The 23,437-nt window shown below is 33.2% G+C and overlaps 3 protein-coding genes and 1 non-coding gene across 10 annotated transcripts; all 4 read right to left on the bottom strand.

Moving 5' to 3' along the window:
- Positions 1-1,206: 1,206 nt before the first annotated feature.
- On the bottom strand, positions 1,207-1,286 carry TRNAL-UAG (transfer RNA leucine (anticodon UAG)). Its single transcript has one exon. It is a non-coding gene; the product is annotated as a tRNA-Leu (tRNA).
- Positions 1,287-1,710: 424 nt separating this feature from the next.
- On the bottom strand, positions 1,711-6,670 carry LOC104646606 (serine/threonine/tyrosine-protein kinase HT1-like). The gene is made up of 3 exons (XM_010320609.4): positions 5,779-6,670; positions 3,890-4,345; positions 1,711-2,220 (listed from the first exon to the last, which is right to left on the bottom strand). The coding sequence occupies exons 1-3, from the start codon at positions 6,136-6,138 to the stop codon at positions 1,981-1,983; spliced, it is 1,056 nt and encodes a 351-aa protein (XP_010318911.1). The 5' UTR covers positions 6,139-6,670; the 3' UTR covers positions 1,711-1,980.
- A 5,971-nt stretch (positions 6,671-12,641) lies between these two features.
- LOC101246522 (4-hydroxybenzoate geranyltransferase 2) lies at positions 12,642-19,175 on the bottom strand. Of its 4 annotated transcripts, none has more exons than XR_002027403.3 (10): positions 18,446-19,175; positions 18,230-18,365; positions 17,356-17,477; positions 16,615-16,684; positions 16,302-16,451; positions 15,420-15,555; positions 15,200-15,296; positions 14,832-14,910; positions 14,666-14,710; positions 12,642-13,017 (listed from the first exon to the last, which is right to left on the bottom strand). XR_002027403.3 is itself a non-coding variant. In XM_019213054.3 (10 exons), exons 1-9 carry the CDS (start codon positions 18,847-18,849, stop codon positions 14,679-14,681), a joined length of 1,278 nt encoding a protein of 425 aa, XP_019068599.1. In that variant the 5' UTR covers positions 18,850-18,966; the 3' UTR covers positions 12,642-13,017; positions 14,666-14,678. The 4 variants fall into 4 exon arrangements, 2 of the variants coding, with proteins under 2 accessions (XP_019068599.1, XP_019068600.1); XR_002027402.3 differs by having other exon boundaries at positions 16,576-16,684; positions 18,446-18,943; XM_019213054.3 differs by having other exon boundaries at positions 15,187-15,296; positions 16,576-16,684; positions 18,446-18,966.
- A 1,143-nt stretch (positions 19,176-20,318) lies between these two features.
- Positions 20,319-23,126, bottom strand: LOC101246815 (CASP-like protein 4A3). Of its 4 annotated transcripts, none has more exons than XM_026030084.2 (4): positions 22,124-23,126; positions 21,881-22,016; positions 21,332-21,398; positions 20,319-20,754 (listed from the first exon to the last, which is right to left on the bottom strand). In XM_026030084.2, the coding sequence occupies exons 1-4, from the start codon at positions 22,720-22,722 to the stop codon at positions 20,699-20,701; spliced, it is 858 nt and encodes a 285-aa protein (XP_025885869.1). In that variant the 5' UTR covers positions 22,723-23,126; the 3' UTR covers positions 20,319-20,698. The 4 variants fall into 4 exon arrangements, with proteins under 4 accessions (XP_025885869.1, XP_069151390.1, XP_004236108.1 ...); XM_069295289.1 differs by having other exon boundaries at positions 20,319-20,717; XM_004236060.5 differs by lacking the exon at positions 21,332-21,398.
- Positions 23,127-23,437: the final 311 nt, after the last annotated feature.

Here is a 23,437-nt window from a genome sequence, read left to right as displayed (position 1 = left end):
TTTATTAGGAGAGTCATCTTAATGGACTTTACAATGTGCGATCTAAATTTATTCCGGCTGTCTTTAAAAAAAAAAAAAAGGCAAGATGAATCCATGAACATGAAGGTCTACTCAAAGAAATACTAGCTAACTAGATAATTGCGATGTTTTAATTTGAATCTTCAAGTCACAGTCTTCTGAATATATTTTAGGGTATAATAGATAATAAGAAAATGTGTGCATTTTCTTAAGCAAATTGTAAATGTATTTGGTACATTCTTTCTCCATTGAACGATTAAATTTAGACATAAGAATAAAAATATTGTTGCTTTTTCTTGTGATCGATTTATAGTCAACGTAAAATCTTTTAATTCAAGATAAATTCTCGTAATACAGATTCGAAAAGGTGGTAGAATTCAAAGAGTACAATATGCTTAATTCTTGAAAAAGACTACTAATTTTTCATTATGCAGTTTCTTAAAGCAAATCTAAAATGGCGTAAATTACTCGAATTATTCCAACACGGGTCTCTTTGAGTCAAATAAACCCAAACATACGTATTTATTATGTGTTCAATTAATAATACTGTAATAGTATATAGATTTTTTTTCAAAAAAATTACTCTTTCAAGTCACTTCTTTTTATAAAAAAAAAAAAATCTAAAATAACTTTTATGGCATGCATAAATTAAATGGGCAACCATGTGCACTGCTATGGGCAGAATTCGAAAAAGAATTGAATCAGAAGGATCTATTATCGCGGCATAATTAATTTCTTTTTGTTTGGCAAATGGGGGCATAGGCATTATAAGCAAAAGGAATTTTATTATTTTAGATTGATTAGTAAATAATTAGAAAAAAATTAAAAGGAACAAATGATAAATCAGTTTAATTAAGTTAGATTTATAGGAAATAATCCATTATTAGGCCCCGACACTCTAAACTGCAATGGAGTTGGGCTGTAAGGATAAGGCCCGGACCCCTCTAGTCTCCATCCAACTTTACACATTGTGACAGCTCACCAGCCTGAGGCTATTATTTGCGCGATCATTTTATTGAGCGTATCGAAAAATTATGAGTGTAATAGAATTGTTTAGTTTGATAATTTGTGGACATTGCAGCAAAATAAAATAAAATTAAAAGTGTATATTATAGCAAAATAAAATTAAAATTGTAATAGAATTACTAGTTTGATAATTTGTGGATACAAAATAAAATTTAAAAAAATTGACAGCTGTGGGATTTGAACCCACGCCCTTTCGGACCAGAGCCTAAATCTGGCGCCTTAGACCACTCGGCCAAACTGTCTTTGTTGTATAGTTTTCTTAAAATGTAATTTATATAAATATATTTAAGTATGCAATTACTGATAAACAGAATTCTAACAAACCCAAGTCCCAAAGATTAGTAGTATTTGGAGAACCAGATTTATTGAACTAATAACTAAGATTTTCACGTTCAAAAATTACATAGGAAAAAAATTATAAGCACAATTATTTATATTTAAAAGTTCTAACAAAAATGTAAATAAGATTCCAAAGAAATAAGAAATGATCCATTTTTTTTGGGACAACGGAATAACAGAGGTTGATTTTCCATTTACTATACCTAAGGGACTATTATTAGAAAAACAAATAATGTCTATATTTAAGCTGAGAGTCTACTGAACACATGTAGAATTACGCAGACTATATTCGTTGTCGTGGTGAGAGTAGTCTCACCATCACGGCACTAGAAAAAGAACAAAGTTGTGAATTGCAAACACAATTTTCATAGTACAAACAGGATTCTCCTTGTCAAATCCTGATCCAAGTTTCAAGCAAAAACAAATGTCGAAATATTCAAACACTGACTTAGTAACTTAGTTTACAATAATAACATAACTACTTCTGAGAAGTGAGAACTTCAGGAAAAATATGATACACTTCAGATTGGGATTGGGGTCCTGGGGATAATTTTGGTCACCCAGGATAACATAATAAGATACATATTCTGGAATTTCCTATGCCTCAGCAGAATCTGATCTGTTGCAATTAGGCAAGCAGCGCGACAAGGTAAAATTCCGAGGGGGCTGGTAGGATTGGAAAAAATCAGGATCCTGCTCAAGCGCCTCTGCGTAACTTTCAAGAACAGTTACAATCTCCTCGAAATGTGGCCTCTTGTGAGGATTGTTTGCCCAGCACCGTTTAATGAGTTTCCGAACTGCTGGTGGACATGCAGCAGGTATTGGTGGTCTTGCTTTCTGCAAAATTCCAATTAGTATGAGAAAAATGCAAATTTTCTTTCTTACAGAGAATGATGCAATTATACTGCAAGAAATATTCTTACACTAAATGACTTGTTCTGATGCAAACTTTATGCAAGAGAAGCAACTTCCTACACTAATTTTCCCAATACAACATGTATGTGGAGAAGCTATAGATGGGTTTATAGTTAAGTTGAAACTTAAAAACAATAAACTGGAAGCAGAAATAAGGCATAAAACTGATTCACGATTAACCAGCAAAGAAAAGATCACAGCATCAATAATTTCCAACGTGCATGAGAAACCGCCGAGGAGGAAGAAGAGCAGATGTCCTATGAATTGGACAGTCAAAAGATAACAGCACACATGTAAAATATGGAGTCACGTTCACTCCATCTCCATACCTTTAGAGCGGGGTGTTTGAAAGACCAATATATAGCCCCACAGCATTTCAAATTAACACTGTTTAAGCTTAAAAATAGCCCAGAGACTGACAGACCGAGACAGTCACTTAACGGGGTTGCAATTTTATTAGTAGTGTGTATTAAACAGCAGCAGCAGCAATGTTCGGAACATTAAGCCTCACACCTCAAGTTTACTTTGGGACCTATACCCGAGGAATCTGATAGATTGGCAGGTGATACAGAAAACAAGCAGAACAGACTTTATCTTATCCTCCACCACAGGCTACAATCGCTTTTACTTCTACATTTGACTTACAAATTAATACTTGTTCCAGATCCTCAAGTATACCTCTCTATATTTCTTCCAAGGGAAACAAAACAATCATGGGCCTTATTGTTATAGAAACAGAAACTTCTGCCAGTTAAAAGAGTTCCCAACGGTAAAATATAGTTATAAGATTATTCAACGAGTTTCTAAAGGAGTAATGTTAAAGAAGACTGTTGATTTGCCGATAATATCCCAGGGAGAGGATAGAGATGTCGATGATCAAGAAGGCAAGAAAGAGTAAAAGATGAGACGAATAGAACAACATTAAAACAATGCCAACATATTAAATAGATCACTTTTGACGAAAACAGGAATCAAGAGGCTCATCAATTCCAATAGCTATTCACTTGTTGGAAACCCTATCCCAGTTTTAGAGCCAAACATTTCTGGAAAAAAACACTATGATCCTAACATAAGAAGGAAAGAAACAAAATAAAATAGAAGAGAATTTTTTTTTTGAGATTTAACATAAGATTTAACAAGAGACAGACAGCCCAGATATGAGAGAACTTCAAAAAACATGATCACACGCTAAGATATTTCATGCTGCAAATTTTTTTTACAAGTATTTCAAGGGTTATTTCATAGCATAGCCGTAAACTTTCTCAATCTTTCAATATGCATTGGTAAATGCAACTAATAAATATCTCTTCTTTTTGTATCTTAATTGTCTTTCTCAATTCATCTTTCAAGCCAGAGAAGAGAACATTGACTTACTGATGTGAGTCTCATGGTAACCTCCGTATATATCTAAAGGGAAAACCACCGAAACAGGAATAACAAATGTAACATAAAATGACAATTCGGAATGAGTACGTCAAAAATATAGAGATTCATGGGATTTAGTGGAACAAATTCAGATCCAGAGACGTATGAAATATTAGGCTATTTATCTTGACAAAAACCAATATGCCATGGTGGACAGAGAATATACCTTCTGGCAGACTGCAAAGGCTGCCTGCTCGGGAGTCATGTCATCAAATGGTGTTAATGCAGTCAAAAGTTCCCATAGGACAATACCAAAACTATACACATCAACCTTCTTTGTGTGGTTCTTTTCCTTGATCATTTCGGGCGCCATCCAGCGGTATGTACCGGTGAACCCCTTTGCACTACCACATTGAGATTCTAAACATGATATCCCGAAATCTGCAACTTTCACACACATATCCTCATCAAGTAGCAGATTTTCCGACTTCAGATCTCTGTGAAGTATCCCTTCGGCATGAAGATACTGCATCCCATGTGCAATGTCAAGGGCCAATTTCACAACAAGATTGAGAGGGACGGAGTACGGCTCCTGCTGATGGAGGTACTTTCTAAGGGAGCCTCCAGGTACGTATTCGGTGATAATGCAAAACACTGGTGGTTTCTTACATGCTGCAATAAACTGCATTTGAGAGCCAGAAGAAATGGAACAAGTCAAAACAAGCGGCAATTTCATGCATAACTGAAAGACATGTTTTCATATGATAACTATTTGCCAATAAATAGTTATGATGAATCAAAATATGTCAACAAATCCCTAATCAATATTATGTTAAGAAATTCATGTAGACGTATTTCAAAGATGGTACTCTCAACATGAAAATCTGCAGGCAGCACAATCATATCTCTTTGCAAATCAAGGATGAGGAGCTGATCTGCAGATTTCAAGTTTGACATATTGGAAAAGGTAAATGTGTTAAGATTCTATGTCACCCGGATTCTTCAAAAAAAGTCAGTTGTTGTCGGATTCCCAAAGTTATTTATTTTTGAAGGATCTGACACAAGTGTGGAAGCATTTTGGAATATCCGAGCAACATAACTTAGGTTGTGGAAAGCAACTTGATCGGTCTATGGATAGTCACATACTTATTGGTGCTTTTATTGAACAAAAAAGTGATAAATGGTTGCATCTTTTATGCCGAATCGCCAACAATGGTATTTCGGCTACTTAAGAAACCATGTATGAAGTAGCAAATATGGAATCACTTGCCTTCTAATAAAGATATACCAATCAGTAAATATCTTTTCTTTTCAGTTCTTATTTTCCTGTTTGGTTCTGCTAGAAATAAATTTCTTAAATTAAGAGTAGAAGCAATCGTCGCCTAGGTAAAATAGAATTTTATCTGTCAGTAGACACGGACCTGCCAAAGAACATAAAATGACCATTTTTAAATAATAATTTGCGAACATGGTTTCTGGGCCAGCTCTCGTGCATCTCGTCTAATTTCACATGATACCGCCATCTCCCACCAACAACATGTACAAGGTAACTATATCCACCAAGGCTAGAATAGATGGAAAGAATCACTTAGCGTTTTCTTTCTTTGCTGGGATTCAAACCTGAGACCTCATAGTTCTCAACTACTTCATTGACCACTAGGCCACACCCAACGGGGCATAAATCGATCATTTCTTGGCAAATGAAATAACATAGTATAGCCTTCCAGATGCCATCATTAATTGAATTTCCATATTTCTTCCAGTATCTATTCTCCATTCATTGCCAAAACTTTTCCATGGCTGATAATCAGAGCTAGCCAACTATTCTGCTCCGACACCTTTCATCTCGCTAGGGAGCAATAGGGTGAATGACTCCTTGGGACTATTGCTCAAATGCAGATATGCAACTACGTCTAGAGATCTCATTAAAATCAATAAGGTGAAGAAAGTGGATAACGCAGATTTACAATCCTTGGTAGTCTAATTGCAATACTTTGAGAAGGAAAAGTCCCTTCACATGAAATGCTAGTAAAATCTCTATTATTACTACTTTGAAGCAAAGTTTTTCAAACTTAAATAATGAAAAACACAACGAAATAAGAAAACCATACTTACAGTGATGATATTTGGATGCTTTAACCGAAGCAACAAAGCAACTTCAGAAGTAAACTGCTTCTCGAGAAAAGTAGCCAAATCTCCATCTTCTTCAGGTTGGCTAATAAGCTTAATAGCCACTTCCCTGTGCTTGTAAATTCCCCTGTAAATCCTGCTATGCCTTCCTGAAGCAAATTTGTTCCCGATATACAGCTGCGACATATCGGCACTCCATTCCTCCTCTCCTTCTCCCTTTATCGCCGCCCCTGATGATACTATATACTTGGACCATGACGCTGCTCGCTTGTACTCACCCAATGAAAGTCGCCTCTCTAATTTCCCATTATTCGCTATTTGCTTAAACCAATTCAAATTCTTCATACTAAACCATCAAGTTCTCCGCCTCAAACCAGAAAAAAAAAAAACTCTTCCTATGTAAAAAAAAATACTCAACCGCCGTTACAGATTCTCCTAAATTTTAATAAATTAATTAAAATAAGCTACATTCCAAAAAATAAGAGTTACATTTTTAGTATGTGTCAGAATTTTCTAATTAGTAATTAACTAGTTTTTCTTTTTTTTTTCCTCTCTTCCAAAAATCAACTGTACATTTGTTGGAATTGAAATTGAGAAGAATAGTAAAGTAAGAAGAGCTTTTTACAACAGTTTGAAGTGTGGAAAAATGAGCTTAACTTTCTGTACTTTGAAGGAGTGAGTTAAGCAGGAAGCTGGGAAAAAAAGTGAGGAATGAGAAGGAGTTGAGGTTGACGAAGGCGGAGCGGCGGAGATTCGCGGCGGAGATTAACGGCGGAGATGGGCGGTGTTTGTTTTTTGTGTGTGTGTTGAGAAAGGAAAAGCAGTGGGTATATTACTTGAATACAAGAGCAGCAACATTCATAACGTGGGAAGATCCACTTATGAGGAGACATTTCGGGTTTTCCTGATTGTGACCGCTAATATTCTTTTTCCCCATTTTACCCCTAATTATACCTTTTATACAATTCAAATGACAAAAATTAGAATTTTCCCTCCGTTTGTCGTTATTCCCCCATTGCGTCACAAATTTTCTTTCACTTTTTTCCCATAAATAAAAATCGTTGTTTGTTAAATAAAATAGGTAATATTCCTTGAACAATAATAAAAGAAGAGAAATTATATATAGTATACAAAAGAAAACAAGAAAGGGAGTTAACTGAAGCAGGGATAAAATGGTAAATAAAAGGTTAGGATGCGAAGAGAAGGAGTGAAGATGGATCTGGTTCTGTTAGTGGGGCCCAGTGTGATGGGGCTGGAGAGCAGTTATGTCGGAGAGTGCCGTATGCTTCTTCCGTATACGGTCCAACTCTCTTACTAGCACACCTTTTCACGATTTATTATATCACTTAACTTCACCCTAAAATACTATTCAAACTACTCAACAATACTCTATTCTGTGTAATATTTCTAGTCGGGTGTCAGACTCTATACGTTGTGTTATTACATAGCAAAGTTTTTGTATTTTTAATAAACAGTTATTATTCTCTGATATAAAACTTTTAGAAATTACAATAGTTACAAATTTTAAAAAAAATCACATAGCAACTATTAAGTTAATTATGTATTACTAGTACAATCTATAAATCAAAGATTTAGGTTTGATAATTAAAATAAGTATCAATAATAACATGTGTATCAGAACATTGCACACACTAAGATGTAATGTATCTGATAAAGATAAAAGATGTAATGTATCTGATAAAAATGAAAAGATGTATTCAAATGTAATGAGATAGAAGGAACAAGAGTTTTTTTTCTTCTTTTAACTAATTCAAATAGTAAGAACTTTTAGCGATTATTTTATTTTAAATCACTTAATTTTTGCAAATAAAAAACTTTTTAATTTTGTGTTCAAAAATTAAAGATATATCAAATGTATCAAATATGATTGAAATTTGTATTCTGAAACATTTTGAATTAAAATATTGTAAAAAATAATTTTAAAAAAGAGTTATTTTTTTTAAACCAACAAAAAAAATCATTCTTTTAAGCTAATAAATATTAATTTACATTTATTCTTTTTGTTCACTTATTCATTTTAGGCTTCGTGTGTTTTTGTCAAAAACAATAATTAATATAAATACTTTATTATAATATTTATATTAAGTATTAACTAATGTTCAATATTATTTTTTATTAAACAATTAAAAATAACAAGCAAAATTCTATCCAAAAAGTGCCTTAATTCCTAGCCGATTAGCCAAACATAAAAATATACTGCCACGTTAAATAATTAAAATTAGTATATAATTAACCATCGATAATATAATTAGAAAGTAGACCAATTTTTACTTACATTATTTAGCATTATCACAAAAATGAAGATAACAACATTGATTCTTAAATCTTCATATATATAATATATATGGATATTCATCGGGTATTATTCTTTTCCCTTCCTTTAAATAATCTTTTTCTCCCGCCTTTGAATAATTTGCTTTGTGAAACTTATCTACTATAGTAAAAAGGCACTAAGGAAATTAAAGTGATTTAATGACTAGAACAATCTTGATTAAGATTATTAGCTTTATATAAAGTAGAGGATTAAACAAATTGTCAAGCACTTAATGATTGATTTATCGTGATAGTTTTGGACTTATGGTGGAATTTAAATGTGTCATTAGCACCTAATGTTATAATCAAATCCATAATTAATTAGTTTTTATGACTTTGTTTCGATCTCAAGAAATCTATTTGTTCTAATACCATGTTGAAATGATAATCAACTCATCTTAAGCGGCTTGAGAGCATAAAAAGATCAATTTTATTTAACTAATTTAACATAATGCGTCAAGATTTTACTAGGTTGAATTTTATCCACATAAGAAGATCGATAATGATTCTTTTGATTTGATTGACCATTTATATATTATTCTTTCGGTTTAAAAAAGAATGACCTAGTTTAACTTGAAACAGAGTTTAAGAAAAGAAAAAAGATTTTTAAATCTTGTGGTTCTAAACTAAAGTTATATCAAATGTATCAAAATGTCTTTTATTTAATCTTGTGGTCTTAAACATGTCACGTGAAAAGTTAAAGTTAAAATGTTACTAAAAAAGAAAGGAATCATTCCTTTTGAAACAAACTAAAAAGAAAATATGAATATTCTTTTTGAAACGGTGAAAGTGTTATTTATCTACATATAACAATTTTATTTTTTTTTAAATTAAAAAATATTATAGTTCGACATAATCTAAAGATTTTCATCAATGATCTGTATTCCAGCGAAGCGGACCGAGTGTCATATCCGATTTCCTAATTCATGTCCGTATAATTATCTGTATAATCAATAATTAATTAACTAATTAATCCCTTTTATTAGATGAAGAATCGTACGGTCAGATCCTCCTAATGGTACTGGTTATGTACTTTATTGTCCAATTTAACTCTCGATATTAAATTAATCTGGCATAGGGATAAGAGTTATTTGTCAGTTAACCAAAAAGAGGGTTAATTAATTAATGGTTTAATATTAAGCAAGTGTTAATTAAGAACCCCACACACATAACAATTTGCAAAAAACAGTTGGGACAAGCCATGTGAGTAGATGAATACGGTAAAGGTACGGCCTGGTGGTTTTGTCTGGTTATGTAACAGCCATATGGCCTTACAATATTTATTTGTCCTTTCTAATTAAATCTTGTGATTAAGGGAGGGATTAATTACATTTAAGTGGAATCAGAAAAATGAAATATTGGTGGTTGGGACTAGAATAGGATGGTGGGACATTAACAAATTCATGAGTGTATTTCTTGTCGTTTTAGTTAATCGATTTAAATTCATATTTTATATTAAAAATATTGAATTCGGATAAATCAATATTTCGAAAATCCTTCACGGGTGAGAGGAAGAATTCACGTAGTTCCAAGTTTTTGAATGTTGCAGCAACATGACATGATGATAGAATGTCACGTGCATTTACCGCCATGTGCTCTTGGTATGGCGCTCCATCTTTTTTTTTTCTTATTTAATTTTAACGGAGATGAATTTATGACATAAAGTGAGTGATTTATGTGATTTCAAAATTTTATATTACAAGCGATTTTTTTTTTATATGTTGATAATTAATATGAGAGGAAGACTCGTGAAATTGGATTGTGATAGATTGATAATATTTCATGTGAAATTTAATATGAGAGAAAGATTTGTAAAAATTGAATCGAAAAAAATGCTATCGAATAAATGTACTTCTAATCATTTTTTTTTAAAAAAATATTGAGTTATTTGTTTGGTATCAGTTTTTAGTAATGAGTAAATTTATAACTCATTAAGACGTTAGTAAAAGCTAAAAATTTTACTAAGGATTTCCAAAAATAATGGTGTGTGATTGTCAAAATAAAATTAAAAAAAAAAATACTGTGCTATTTGGGGTTCAAACATGAAGCTTTTTCGTTCAGATAGACAGTCATTTTCATTGCGCCAAAGACATAGATTTTGTTAAAGGTGTCCAACTTTAAATATATATCCTTTAAATATAAAATTTGACATATATATACAATATATTTTTACAACAAAGGTTGTCCAATTAGACGACTTGGGTTGGCCGTAACTATGCCATTACTTCATACGTCGGAGTACTTTTACTTTACATAAGAAATTTTATATTATGTTTTGATTGTAACATATAATTGTAGCCTTTGTAGTATGTACTACGTATATCTACTCTTATTAATGCAATTTCTCATTATATTTCTTGTTTTACCATATCAAAATATTTGCTATATGTTTGTCCACTGTATCGCGCCAAATTGTTAGAGAAAGTGAGAAATCATATATTTATTTTATGAGTATTTTTTTATTGGGTAAATAAAAAATCGAACCGTTAATAACCAAAAATCGATAAAAAAAATATCTTATTGTTTTGTTATTAATTTAGCATATTTAAAATCGAAAGTCAATAATACATAAGACCGAATCAAATCGATGAATACCTTTGGACTAATGGATCGACGAGATAGGTTACACAAAACCTAATTCAAATGGAATTATTAATGAATACATGAATGATATTTTATTATTTTAATTGAAAGATTTAGCTTAAAAAATTAACTATAGAATGTTAAAATAATTTCAATTAATGATATGAGACCTTTAAAAGAAACCGTACAAATTTTATTCAAATTGAACAATATCACACTAATGCACTATACTAGTGTACTTGAGTTGATATAGCCCAACATGCGCGCGCACAATCGGACAGTATCACATGCACCGAAACTGTTAGAAAATCAAATATTATACTATAAAATATGAAGGAAAAAATTATAATTTTTCAGGTTAATTAAAGCATCTTGTATTTATACATGATTCATGTCTAAGATTATGGAATTGTGATATAGATAACTAATTCTAATACAAATATTGATAATTATTTTTACGATTCAAATTCAAAACTTATAAATTTGGAGATAACTTAACTGTTCTATAATTTCCCTTCGGTCAATAATACTAACAAAATCATAAGAGCCAAACAATAGTAGTTAAAATATAATCAGAAAAGTAGAACTGTCAAAATATGTTTCTACTTTACTAGAACTTAGGTCGAATAATGTGTTTTCTAAAACAAAACTTTATGACACGGTGTTCGTGCTAGCTTTCACGCATCTTTAATATTACGGGATAGTTTTCACCTCTCACTAGGTAACTACGTCCACTAAAGTTAGGACAAATAGAAAGAATCACCTAGTATTTTTTTTATTTCTTCTAATTTTAGATTTTCTTTATTTTTCACCTCAATATTTCAAGTATTAATTAATTCATCGTTTCATAGACTATCAAATTTCACATCTACGTTGTCCAAATCCACTAAATTATTCAAACTTTTCTGTATTTAGCCTCTCACGTGTATTATATTCTAAACCACTAAGCTATTCTTGCTTATTAATTTTTCAATGGATAAGGACATATTATAATGAAGGAGATATTCTTAGAAAGTAATTAAGTGGAAATAATTGGCTTAATTAGGTAGACAATAGTGACTTAACATAGGTTTAGGCTTAACAAGTTGGTTCGACAACAACAGCATTTGGCAAATTAGTAAGGTTCTAAGATGATTAACTAATTATATTAGTACTATTTACTTATTGGTTGTTAGGTATTAGAATAATTAATGTTGTTGTCACGTATAGCTCAAATAAATGAAGTAACATGGGTGACGATGGACATCACATGTGTCTTTGTTGTATATATGGTCTTACAAATATCAGTTCTTAGTTACGTTGCATTCCTTTCAAAGTTATTCTTATTTTTTTTTCTCGTAAACTTCATTCCAGGATTAAATTATATTTTATAAGAGTTGAATTATCGATTATATCTCAATTAAGTGATGAATTTTTGTATGTAATTGAGCAATAACTTTCGTGATTGTTTCAGTTCATTTTGACATGTTCAAATTCAATCCAATGAAAAATACTGTTTGTCATAAATCTAGTTGTTCATGAGTGGTATGTAATAAATTCAAATTATAGACAAGTATTATCATTTGGTTATTCATGATGTCAAAGCCAACTAGTAGAAGAATGAATCTAATAAATTTAAATGAATCCTAAAATTTGGTTACTTAGGGTGCGTTTGGTACGGAGAAAAAGGATCAAAAAGAAAAACATTTTGTCTGATTTAGTCCTCTACATCCTCTAACATCTTCACCCGTAGCCCCACTCTCACCGCCACCTTCTGTATTATTTATCTAGATTATTTGAGATAATATTCTTTACCTATATACCGAAAAATACCCTTAATTCTCCTTGCTAACTAGAACGAAGTATCGCCTAAATTTTATCCCATTACGGGATAACATCAAAAGATTATTTTGTCAAGTCATTATGAGTCCAGTTACATGTTTAAAGCCCAGTAACCAACTGAATGTTTTTTGCCAATCATATTAACAATATTATTAGTAAACAACACTTCTCAATGAATATTTCAGCAAAAAATAAATATTGGCAAACAACGGGCAATACAAGCTGATATTAGAGATTTCTTAGAGAAGTCTCTGGTGAATTGTTCTATAGAGAAAGCTATAATCTTCTACTTTTCACATACACCTATCACGATGGCGTGGAGGAAAAAAAGGAAAAGCAAAAGTTACCCCTATTCTGTTTTACTGTAAATACTTCACATGCTTCTCGTACAGCCCAGATAACAGCTTTGGATGCTGCAGGAACAAATTATTTGGTCACCCCACTTCAAATTTGCTGCAAGCTCCAAAATTGAGCTCCCATCGTACACTAGTAAAATAATACTTGAATTAGAAATTAGGCATTTGGGAGGGGGGGAATACTAGTCTTCACAGCAGTGCCTATGTACAGCATGACCATGGCATCAATCAAGAGGAAACACAATTTAATAAGATGTTCTATAACTCATGGTATGGTTTCCCACCCCTCCAAACTTATGTACAAATAGTCAAAAAAAACATTTAACGACACTTGAGGGGGTCAGGGGCTGAGCAACACCCCACGCCATAACATAAATAAAACAAAACATACACGAGGGGGACATAAACCTTATATCTGATCCTATGATGGTTCATAGTAGACTTATGAACCATCATAGGATCGGAGGTAAGGTTTATGTTTCCCTCTTGTATATTTGTTTTGTTTAATTTATGTTAAGGCATTGGGGTTGTCGCTTAGCCCCTGACCCCTCAAGGGTTGTTACAAAAAAAAAAAAGCAGTCGATCTTTACAACCAAGAAGGTTCATTTAATCCGGGGTATGTGGGGGTGGGAAGGAATAAAAAAAGAAAAAAAGAAAACCTAGTGTCCCCAGAATTCCTAGCAATAGATCATTAACAAATGCAAATAAGAATGTTGCCAGGTGGGTGGGGGAAGCAAGCCTAGGTAATCATAATATCAATTCTTGCGAACAAATGACAAGCATTTAAGTGTTTAGGCAGAAATAAATCAAATAATATCCCATCCGTAAGCAAGGACTACAAATCCAGTTAGTTTGACATGTGTTAACTAAAGATAACTGGATCTACACATCCCAAAAAGGAGTAAAACTGAATGCAGGTTTTTCAACAGGCAAACATTGTTTCAGACATCGGAACAAAGTTCTAAATAAGTACCATCAGCGACTAAACCGAACAAAATACACAAGAGCTAAATTATACAAAGGATATAAGGTCACACCATATATGTTATGAATTCATATCAACACGTCTGAAAATCGCTCTATTTTCTTTTTCTCTCGCTTTTATTATTGGGATAGTGGCTGGGAAAGCTACACGGATTCACTATTTCACAGGGCACCAACTACTTCCCACCAACACAGGTATGAGGATAACTATGCCCACTAGGGCTTAGGAAGATTGACAGAAATTACCTACCTTTTCCTCTATCTTGGAATTTGAACCCTCCAAGGTTTTTATTGAACTCGTTGAGCTCCAATCTCAAAGAATTGTCTTTTGAGACAAAATTAAGGGCTCACAAGACACTTAAGGTCATATGCATATTCTACTCACCAACAAATCATTACACAAACTTAAAAGACTCCTAAATATGGACCTATAAGTGTAGCAGCATGACTAAGTCTTACTCTCAATTAGTTGATATCCTTAAAATATATTTTACTTTTAGTTGTGTGGCACTCTTTGCTACAGATTTCGTGAGATTCTAGTTTTGAGACAACTTTCCCAGTATTACTTTAGGTTTACCTCGTTCACTTTTAACACTTCCAATCACTATGGTGTCACAATTACAAACCACTGTGCTTGGAGTCATGTGTAAATGGATAAACTATCCCCGTGCAACCTTTTATTTCATCCCCTTAATGCTACTAGTAATACAATCAGATGTGATCATCTCCATTTAGTTATTCTAATACCAAAAGGCAAAAAGCTCTAATATAACCAAAAAAAAAACATAACATACCTGCTCCTGCCAGTTAAATTGGTAAGGCTTGTTCTTTATCAGCAGCTGAATAATAACAAAAAATGACTTGGCATATATTTCTTTGGGAAGAACTCCAAATACTTGCTGACCAATGGCATTGAGATTCACAATGAACAAAAGGTTAAAGAAGAAAAAACATTGTTACCGCATACTATTGTCACAATACTCGTCCAAATAGAATTCCACCAAAGATAAACGCACCAAACCATTTGTTGGAAACAAATCTACATACAAAGCACAATAAATTTAAACAGTGAAGAGTTTTAAGACTAAACATTATCAGTAAGATGAATCAATTCATAGGTTCATTTGAACTTCTTTGGGTGCTATATGTGAATCGCTTGTGATACTTGTTAAAAACCAACTCTGCCACTGATGACTAAATCAGACTAATTGTCAGTATGTCAGGTGTTTCAAGCTCATAGTAGTTGACAAGTAGCAGTAAACCAGTTAAGTTTAAATTCATTCTGTAAATATTATGAAATCATGTCTCTAGTTACAATGGATATATACTTCCTGTTGCAATCTGCACGAGATGACAGATCAACAGTCCAAATTTGCCAAGCCATTTGGCCAGAAGCAGCTGCCAAAAAGGCGTAGTATGGCCATCCTGCTCCAGACAAAGAAGAGATGAGAAAAATTAAACTAAAAGAAATTGTGGCAAATAAGTAACAACAAAAATGATAGCCACAAGACCATTGTAGCTAATTAAATTAGAGAATGGAATTGTTACCAATATCAGCATTAATTCCGGAAAGAGCAAGACTGCTGATGCATGCTAATCCAAACCCACTGATCCATTCTTTTGTGGAATCTCCAAATCTTAAGGCTGTAGATTTGACACCCACTTTGAGATCGTCTTCTTTATCCTGGATGACAGTTACTAAAATATTGACAAGAGCTGCTTTCACATGAATTATAAGTATCTCATACTAGTTTAATACGGAAAACAAATCCAGACAGGTGCATCTGATATATAAGAAAACATTCAGACTTGTGGCACAAGGCAAATTATGACACTGAGAACCCAAGTCTAAAAGGCCTAATCAACATGAGTCATTTCTTTCATTTAATTAAACATTTTTGTGACATCTATATTTTATGGCAAAGGCAGGCGTTCGTGTTAATATCAGTCTTATCAAAAGCAAAAAGCAAAAAGCGCAAAAAAAAAAAAGCTCTTAGGTCCATTGGGGCTTTAAGCACAAATAAAACGTGGACTTTAATGAAAAAAGGTACAAAGCGAGCAAAAATACAAATATATATCTTTAGTCCAAGACTAATAATTATAAGCATGAATGACAAATATATGACCAAGGAAATTGAAAATATAAATACAATAAAGTGAAATATCAATTGTTTAGTGTCGCTTCTTCCAAAGAGGCTCATTGGCAAGGAAAAATATGTCCTAGAAACTCGATGACGACACCGAAATAGTGTGCATATCCCAAGAAAACACGCTTGAAGGTGCAGGGTCCTTACTAGCGTAAAACTTCTTTAACATATTATTAGCTCAATATGTTATATGTCATATTCATGTTGGTATTTATTCTGCTAGAAGTCTCAAACTCCATTTAGTATAAGAGATGGCAGCTAATTTCAAATGATCAATACATACCTGATGTGCATATATTGTGTCATATACAAGCGTCCAAAACACACCGGACGCATATAGAGGAAGCACAACCGAAGGATCAATACTTCCTTTAATGGCAGCCCAACCTAACAAAGCTCCCCAGTTGAAAGTCAAACCAAGAAAGGCTTGAGGCTGCACCAACAGATATAGACATCACCTTCCAAACCAAACAGTTGGCAAAAGATCCACAGAAGCTGAGAAGGGTTGTACCCTTTGGAGCTGAGGGCAGGGAGAGCGAGAGAGAGTAGAGATATACTGATTTGAGAGATGCAGCATGAAGATTCGGATTTATTACCCAAAATGTAAACCTCTTCATGAGGGGGTATGTGAAGACCAGCAACAGGGATGAAGCACCCAAAATGCGGCTGCAGGAATAGAAATGAATAACTAATAATGTAAAAATGTCACATAAAAAAAAAATTCTTCGTTGAAATGCAAGAAAAAAATATAATATTATCACGAATGTCTAGTTCTCCAAATATTGATAAGTTAAAAATAAACTGTCCATGCAAATTAAGCATAGTACCAGGCAAAGTAATAAATCATATGTAATTGAAATGGAGATTCCCATAAATGTGTGGTCTTTAGACCCATATGTAATCCAAATGGGGATTCCAACAAAAGCCATGTCTTTAGTCACATATATCTGTAACTTGTGAAAATTACTCCACTTCCCATACCTGGGTTTTACCAGAAAAAACTGATCGCTCTCATTATGGATTGAAGTATAGAATTGAAGTCAAGTAAGAGAATTTAACAATGAACTGATTTTTCCACATTGGTCTTGGGAATTGTGCAGTAAATGACAATTTTCTGACTTCATGCTTATGAAGGGAACTATGCTAACCTCTCTATAAAGCAGGAGATTGAAAGGAAATCATATAAATGTCTATCAGATAGCCATTCTCTAGATCAGCTAACCAACTGGAATGAGCCAATCAATCTAAACACTCTCAAATAGATTAAGCAAAGAACTTTCTTTGCAAGACGAAATTTGGGGAAAAACAAAATTATGTCCAGAAGAAAAGAGACAAACCTATAATTATTCAATTGCAAAAGAATCCCAAGACCCAATAGCAATTGGAATCCAAGAAAAGTGAGTCCCTGAAAGGGTGTCAAGACACCACTAGCAACTGGCCTTGACCTTGTTCTTTCCACCTGCACCGCATAAAGCTCTCAAATGCACCAAAAAGCAAGATAAAAGACTAACTTGTTATGCAAAATCTCAAAGGTAAACCAGCTTTCAGAAGATTGGTAAGAAATGATTATACCGTGGTTGAGAATAGGAATCAGGAATTCAGCAGTATACTATATCAGTATCAGCAGTCAAGAACTATTAAACTATAAATTTAGAAAAGATCACAAATGATAACAAGGGTGAGAAAATAAAAGACATAAGCTATCAACTTTAAGTTTCAATGGCATCAAACAAATCACATTGCTACCCAATTGAGCAGTAAAGATCACAGAAGAAGCAAGTCAAACTAAATAAAAGCCGCACATTTTGCAATGAAATACCAGAATATGAAGGAAAGACTAGCATTTTTTCCTCCCATTAATTCCATCTCTCTCTCACTCATGAGCAAGACGGTGCTGAATGAGGCATCGCCTTCATTCAGTAAACAAATTCCTCACTCCGAAGTCCAACTTTTACCTACTTAGGCAATATCTATGGAAAACCACTCACCTGTTCAAAACATTCTAGATATCGATACAGCATAATGAGTTGGTGAGTTCCCTTTTCTTGTGGAACTCTAAAATACTTATAACAATCACTTGGGGTTTACCACATAAATTAGACAACAAGAAAATGGAAGAAGAGAAATAAAAGTGTTCATCTTTTGGGATATACGAGTATGTAGCTCGACTATACAAAATTCTACTAAAAGTGCAAGGGAAAGCTCAATCACCTTAGTATCGATATCTCGATCAAGAAGATCGTTAACGGTACATCCAGCACCTCGCAAAAGCAAAGCCCCACAACCAAATAGTGTCATCATCTTCACATCAGGTAAACTCCCAGGTGGAGCAGCCAAAGCAATAGACCTACATATAAATCCTTAAAAAGTATAACAAATAAAAAAACAAAAAAAAACACAATGTTTTGAAGTATAATATTGAGTTACCACATGCAAGGCCAAGCGAGTAACCAAGTGCCAATAGGCTTATCAAGACGGGCAAGATGGGCATAAGGTCTAATTTTTTGGGGCAAATAAGTATCAACCCAAGAAGGCCTTTGTTGCTCATTCTTCTTCTTCTCTTCCGAATCAGCTAATGTTGAAAAGTGAAGAACTTGGCGGAACCCTGAAAGTTCGATTCTTGAAGAATGTGAAGGGTAAAATGTCAACAATTTTCTAGAATTGAGGGTGTGATTATGATCATCAGAAGAAGAAAATTGAAGGGGGTTTATAAACGGAGAATAAACAACAGTCGCGTTAGGGTTTATTAGGTCGCCGGAGGAATACAGAGCAGAGATAGCGTGCCGACGGAAGACATGGCGATTCCGAGAAAGGCGGCGATACAGTGCCATTTTTATCAATGAAAATTGAGACGGACTAAGGGAGGGAATATTAACGGGGTCTGACCAAATTGACGGCGTCTGGTCGTTAAATACCTAAATTTTTTGTTTCCTAATTCCTTGCAAAAAAAAAAGAAAAACTGTAAACTCCCAAATTGCATTGATGCTAAAAAAAATTAAATTATGCTACTATCATGTATTAAACATATAATATTGGGAATATCAATCAATGGTTATTCTACAATTGAATAAACTTCCATACATTTCTTAAGAGGAGTGTTATGTTACAACTTTGTTTAGAATTATGTTGTAGAAAGTAATGGGTGACATGAAGAATACGATATGTTATGGATTCTATATTCACTATTTTATAGAAAAATGAAGATGTTATTGGCTTGATATTGATTTAGACTAATTAAAGTAAGATATTTAATTTTTATATACAAGATTGCGATGAAATGGGAAAGAGAAAGAAAAAATAGTATTTTAAACTTTATATTTAATTAAATGCTACTATATAAACTAAAACTAAAAGGGAAAGGATTTTGCTAAGTCATAATTCTCCTATTGTGAAAAAGAAAGACGATTTTTTGGAGGTATAAATAATTCAACATATTTTTTAGTAGAACTTTCTAGAGTTATGAATAGTAGTACCTTAAGTACTTGATGTATCTAGGAATTGTGTAGATGTTCTAGAGAAGTAGATATTTGTATTGAATTATAGAAAAATTTATATTGTTGTTAGATAGTTAGAAGATAAGGTCATCTAGATTTTTCTTATAGATCAATCTAGAATACCTCTACTCTAGTATAAATAAGGGTGGTCATAGTCATTTGTAATCAACCCAAATCAAGTAGTCTTCTTCTAAGTTTTCTTATTCAAAATATTCCCTCTCCTTTCTAGCTTTCTTTTCTTTAGTTGAATTTTTCAATCTTAGTTAACGATCTTGAGCTAGTAGAAAGGTTCTTAATTATACTTTTCTTCTATTATTCTCTACACCTATAAAATCCAACATTAAACGAGATGAACCCAATGTTTATCGCTTACTATATGTTTTTTTTTTCTTATTTGATGTCTATTATCTGGTATTCACAGTGAAACCTATGAATATGGCTTCGAAGTAAGTTGCATGGACCAATATTTTGGACCCACATGTATTCTCAAAAGAATAATCTTATTCTTTGAATGCAATAGAATATAAGTAGTGTTTAATTAAAGCATGACAATCAATTAGTTACTTCGTATTATTGGCAGAAGAGCTAGAAATTTGATGAAGGGTGTGCAAATTTTCTTCTCAAATGTGTTAAGAATGTTTATAATTAAATATATATTCATATTAACTAACATTTAACATTTGTTCATCATATAATTTTCTGACGAAGGATATGCACCGAACCACCCTAAACTTAAGGTGTAAGAATAATAATATAAGGATTCAATTAATCGCCTTGTAATTCTCTCACAGGTGTAAGAATAATAATATAAGAAGACCTAATAGCTAATCGCTATTAGGTTCTGGTTCATTTCTGTTTTGCCTTGCATTTTATGCATACTCCGGAGGGACTACATTTGCACATATTATTTACTTGTAGTAGGAAGGAGAAGTTATATAGTTGAATCTATTCACTACTTCTGTACAGCTGCTCAAGCTAGAAATATGATTTTATGTGGCGATTCTCAAATATACTCAACGAAAAAATGGATACAAGCTCATTGCTACATCATGAGGCGTTTCTGTTGCAGAAGTTGTAACCAGAAATGAGAGAGCTAAATGCAAAGGCTATAAAAGCCAGGAAGGACACCCCAATAGATGCAGATGCCATCTCTGTAAACTCATCCTTTCCCCAATTTGATATCCAGTCATATGCCCTCGTTGCAGCTGAAGAAGATGCTGACATAATCAGATAAGCCAATATCTGCGCAGGTATAAGCAAAAGCAAAAGGAAAACAAAATCAAGAGCAAATTATACACAAAAACAACAGGAATAGTGCAAAGCAGAGTTGTGGACCTGGTTAAAAGCAGTTTTCCAATCACCACTATGAACTGAGTAAGCAATTATTAAGAGGGTCATCAATTTTAAGGAAGCAAAATAAGAAAACTATTACATCTTTTGCTTCCAGTTATCACAGTCTACTAAGTAGAATAATTTGCTAAAAGTACAATTCAAAGTTTAAATACTGGAAACTTGTGCCCCTAAGCATAATGACCAAGAGTCATTGATTTATAAGTACTTATATAGTTTGTTGGTTAATAAAAATTGACCAAAAAGATAAAATTGTTAAAAGAGTCCTCTGAAGACGGAAGGCAGACCTATATTCGTCAACACCAGTGTGAAATCAAACTTCAAAATGAAAAGCTGAATCATTAAGATGTTGATCTAAAAGGAATTATTTGTGGTATAAAGATTATGCATTGATATATACTACTCAACTCATATCAAGATAGTATGATACTTATGATACATCAGAGCTCTTATGATAATTTGAACTGACCAGGGAAAACATAGGACAGTGAAGCATAGATCATCAGCCCCACGACAAATAAGGAAGTTTGAATGTCCTGTGTTTCGTATCAGGGATCAGCGCTACAATCAATTTAAATTCATAGTATGCCAGTCATACTAAAAAGAGATATTAAAGGGTTCACCTCTGCCATCCTATCTCATATAGTGCAACTGCACATGGTCTTGGTTTCAAGTACTGATCGAAGTAGTGTAAAGTGTAAATGAGGCATTGAAATTTTTGTTCAAAAGTAAGAGCTGAATCTTATCCGCTAGCTCCTAATATCAGAAGTTTTTGATCCATACAAACCACAGAGATAGAACTTTGGCAGACAATCTATAATACCCTTAGATGCTCCTATAAGCTTGGACTATTCGAAAGGGTCATGGAATGTCATACTTCTCGAAACACTCAGTTTAAGACCTTTTATAGAGCTTGTCTAGTAGAGTAGTAACATCCAACTCAAGAACTAAAAACAAATACAATAAAACTAGATATATGTGTTAACCCAAGTAAACACGTTCAAAAGGTATTACTTGCCTGATCCATTAAGAAATCAAAATGATATCGCGTGTAGTGAGAGAGGAAGTGTTTCCGACTTGCTAAATTGTAAATCAGATCAAACACTTGAAATACAGAATATGCAAATCCAATAGCATTCACAGCAACACAATACCTGTGACATAATATAAAAGAATTTCAGACACTACAATTGATATTTGAATTCATTTCAGCCGGATACGCTGGAGATCATCAGTATGCAGATTATGAATAAAATCGAACCTGTACTCTTTGTATCGATCAAAAGAGTCACCACTCCAACCTGCAGTTTTATCAGCTGCCATAACCGAGAACGAAATCAAGCACAACACAAACTCACAAACCCTAAACCCTAACGCCGCTCTGGTCAGCGTCAATTCCATCTTCGAACGCACGGTCCTCGGAGGTCTCTCCCCTTCCATTTCTCCACCTTCCACGTCACCACCACGAACCGGTCCCACTTTGGTCACTCCGTTAGTTACATCCTCCCTACCCGGCCTACCAAAATAAACTCCCTGAGATTTCCGATCCTTGTTTCCGGCTTCCGACGGCGGAGTAGGTGTCGGAGGTAAACTTAAATTCTCACAGGAAAGTTTATGTGGGGATCGAACTGGAGAGTAGTACTTGTCTACAGAAACCAAGGCTTTTGAAGAGAGCGATTTCGTTTCCCGGTCATCGAAATGCAACTGCGATTCGAAATGGAGTGGTGAGTGGAAGGAGTCCATTTGACTCACCTGTGAGTCGGTGTCGGACATTGATTGGCTATTATGCTTCTGAAAATTCCGGTGGTGATTGGAGTTGGAAGTTGAACTTGAATTCGAATTAGAATTTGATTTCTCCATTTTTTTTCAGTTTCCCCGGCAAAACTTGTATTGACAGAAAACTAAAGTAGGAAAATAATGGAAATGCTTTTAGCTGTTTGCTTCCTTTTTTTAAAATACAGTTTACTTCTATCTGTTCTTTTACAAAATAGAAACTAGGCACGCGCTCTCTCTTTTTATCTTTTTTATATTTGAAATTCGAATCCAAACTTCAACACATATATTGACGCTCTTTTTTTCTTTTTACAAGTTTTTAATTTTAATTTTCATGTAACATATTTAAAATTACTAAATAATAGAATATTTTAGCATTCTATAATAGTATATTTTTCATAGAAAATTTGCAATATTATTGAACATTTTAACTTCATAAGCTAAAAATACGAAGGCTTTTTCAGAGAAATTGTTAGAAAAGATCTATTATTAAAATAATAACTAATGATTTAGTTTTGTTTTAAGCAATCAATCTGCTGATCTCATAATTCGCTTGTGCATGCTAAATCACAACGTCGTTTGATTGCACCTCTAATTAACTTTTCCCTTTTGAGTATTCAAAAGAATTAACCAAATAATGTCTATCCAATCATTTAACTAAAAAATAATTAGTTTTATAATTTGACAATATTGATTTAACGAACACGTGTGGTAATGGTGTATTACACAAAGAAAACCACTTGGTTAAGAAACAAAATTTCGACCTTTTTCTTTACTAGAGTAAAAGATATGAAGGATAGTG

Source organism: Solanum lycopersicum, chromosome 3, assembly GCF_036512215.1.
Source record: "Solanum lycopersicum chromosome 3, SLM_r2.1".
NCBI lineage: Eukaryota > Viridiplantae > Streptophyta > Magnoliopsida > Solanales > Solanaceae > Solanum > Solanum lycopersicum.
Note: the sequence above shows the minus strand (reverse complement) of the source record. Positions and strands in the feature narration are given on the sequence as shown.

Coding starts and splice junctions, on each gene's coding strand:
- LOC101246522 (XM_019213054.3), bottom strand. CDS start 18,849: ATGGCACTGTATCGCCGCCTTTCTCGGAATCGCCATGTCTTCCGTCGG. Junction 16,685..17,355: donor TTGCAATTGAATAATTATAG/GTTTGTCTCTTT, acceptor CTATTCCTGCAG/CCGCATTTTGGGTGCTTCAT. Junction 15,556..16,301: donor ACACAATATATGCACATCAG/GTATGTATTGAT, acceptor ACTGTCATCCAG/GATAAAGAAGACGATCTCAA.
- LOC104646606 (XM_010320609.4), bottom strand. CDS start 6,138: ATGAAGAATTTGAATTGGTTTAAGCAAATAGCGAATAATGGGAAATTA. Junction 4,346..5,778: donor AGCATCCAAATATCATCACT/GTAAGTATGGTT, acceptor TCTCAAATGCAG/TTTATTGCAGCATGTAAGAA. Junction 2,221..3,889: donor CCTTTGCAGTCTGCCAGAAG/GTATATTCTCTG, acceptor GGAATTTTGCAG/AAAGCAAGACCACCAATACC.
- LOC101246815 (XM_069295289.1), bottom strand. CDS start 22,722: ATGGAGAAATCAAATTCTAATTCGAATTCAAGTTCAACTTCCAACTCC. Junction 22,017..22,123: donor GATCGATACAAAGAGTACAG/GTTCGATTTTAT, acceptor ATTATGTCACAG/GTATTGTGTTGCTGTGAATG. Junction 21,399..21,880: donor TTGATTTCTTAATGGATCAG/GCAAGTAATACC, acceptor TACGAAACACAG/GACATTCAAACTTCCTTATT.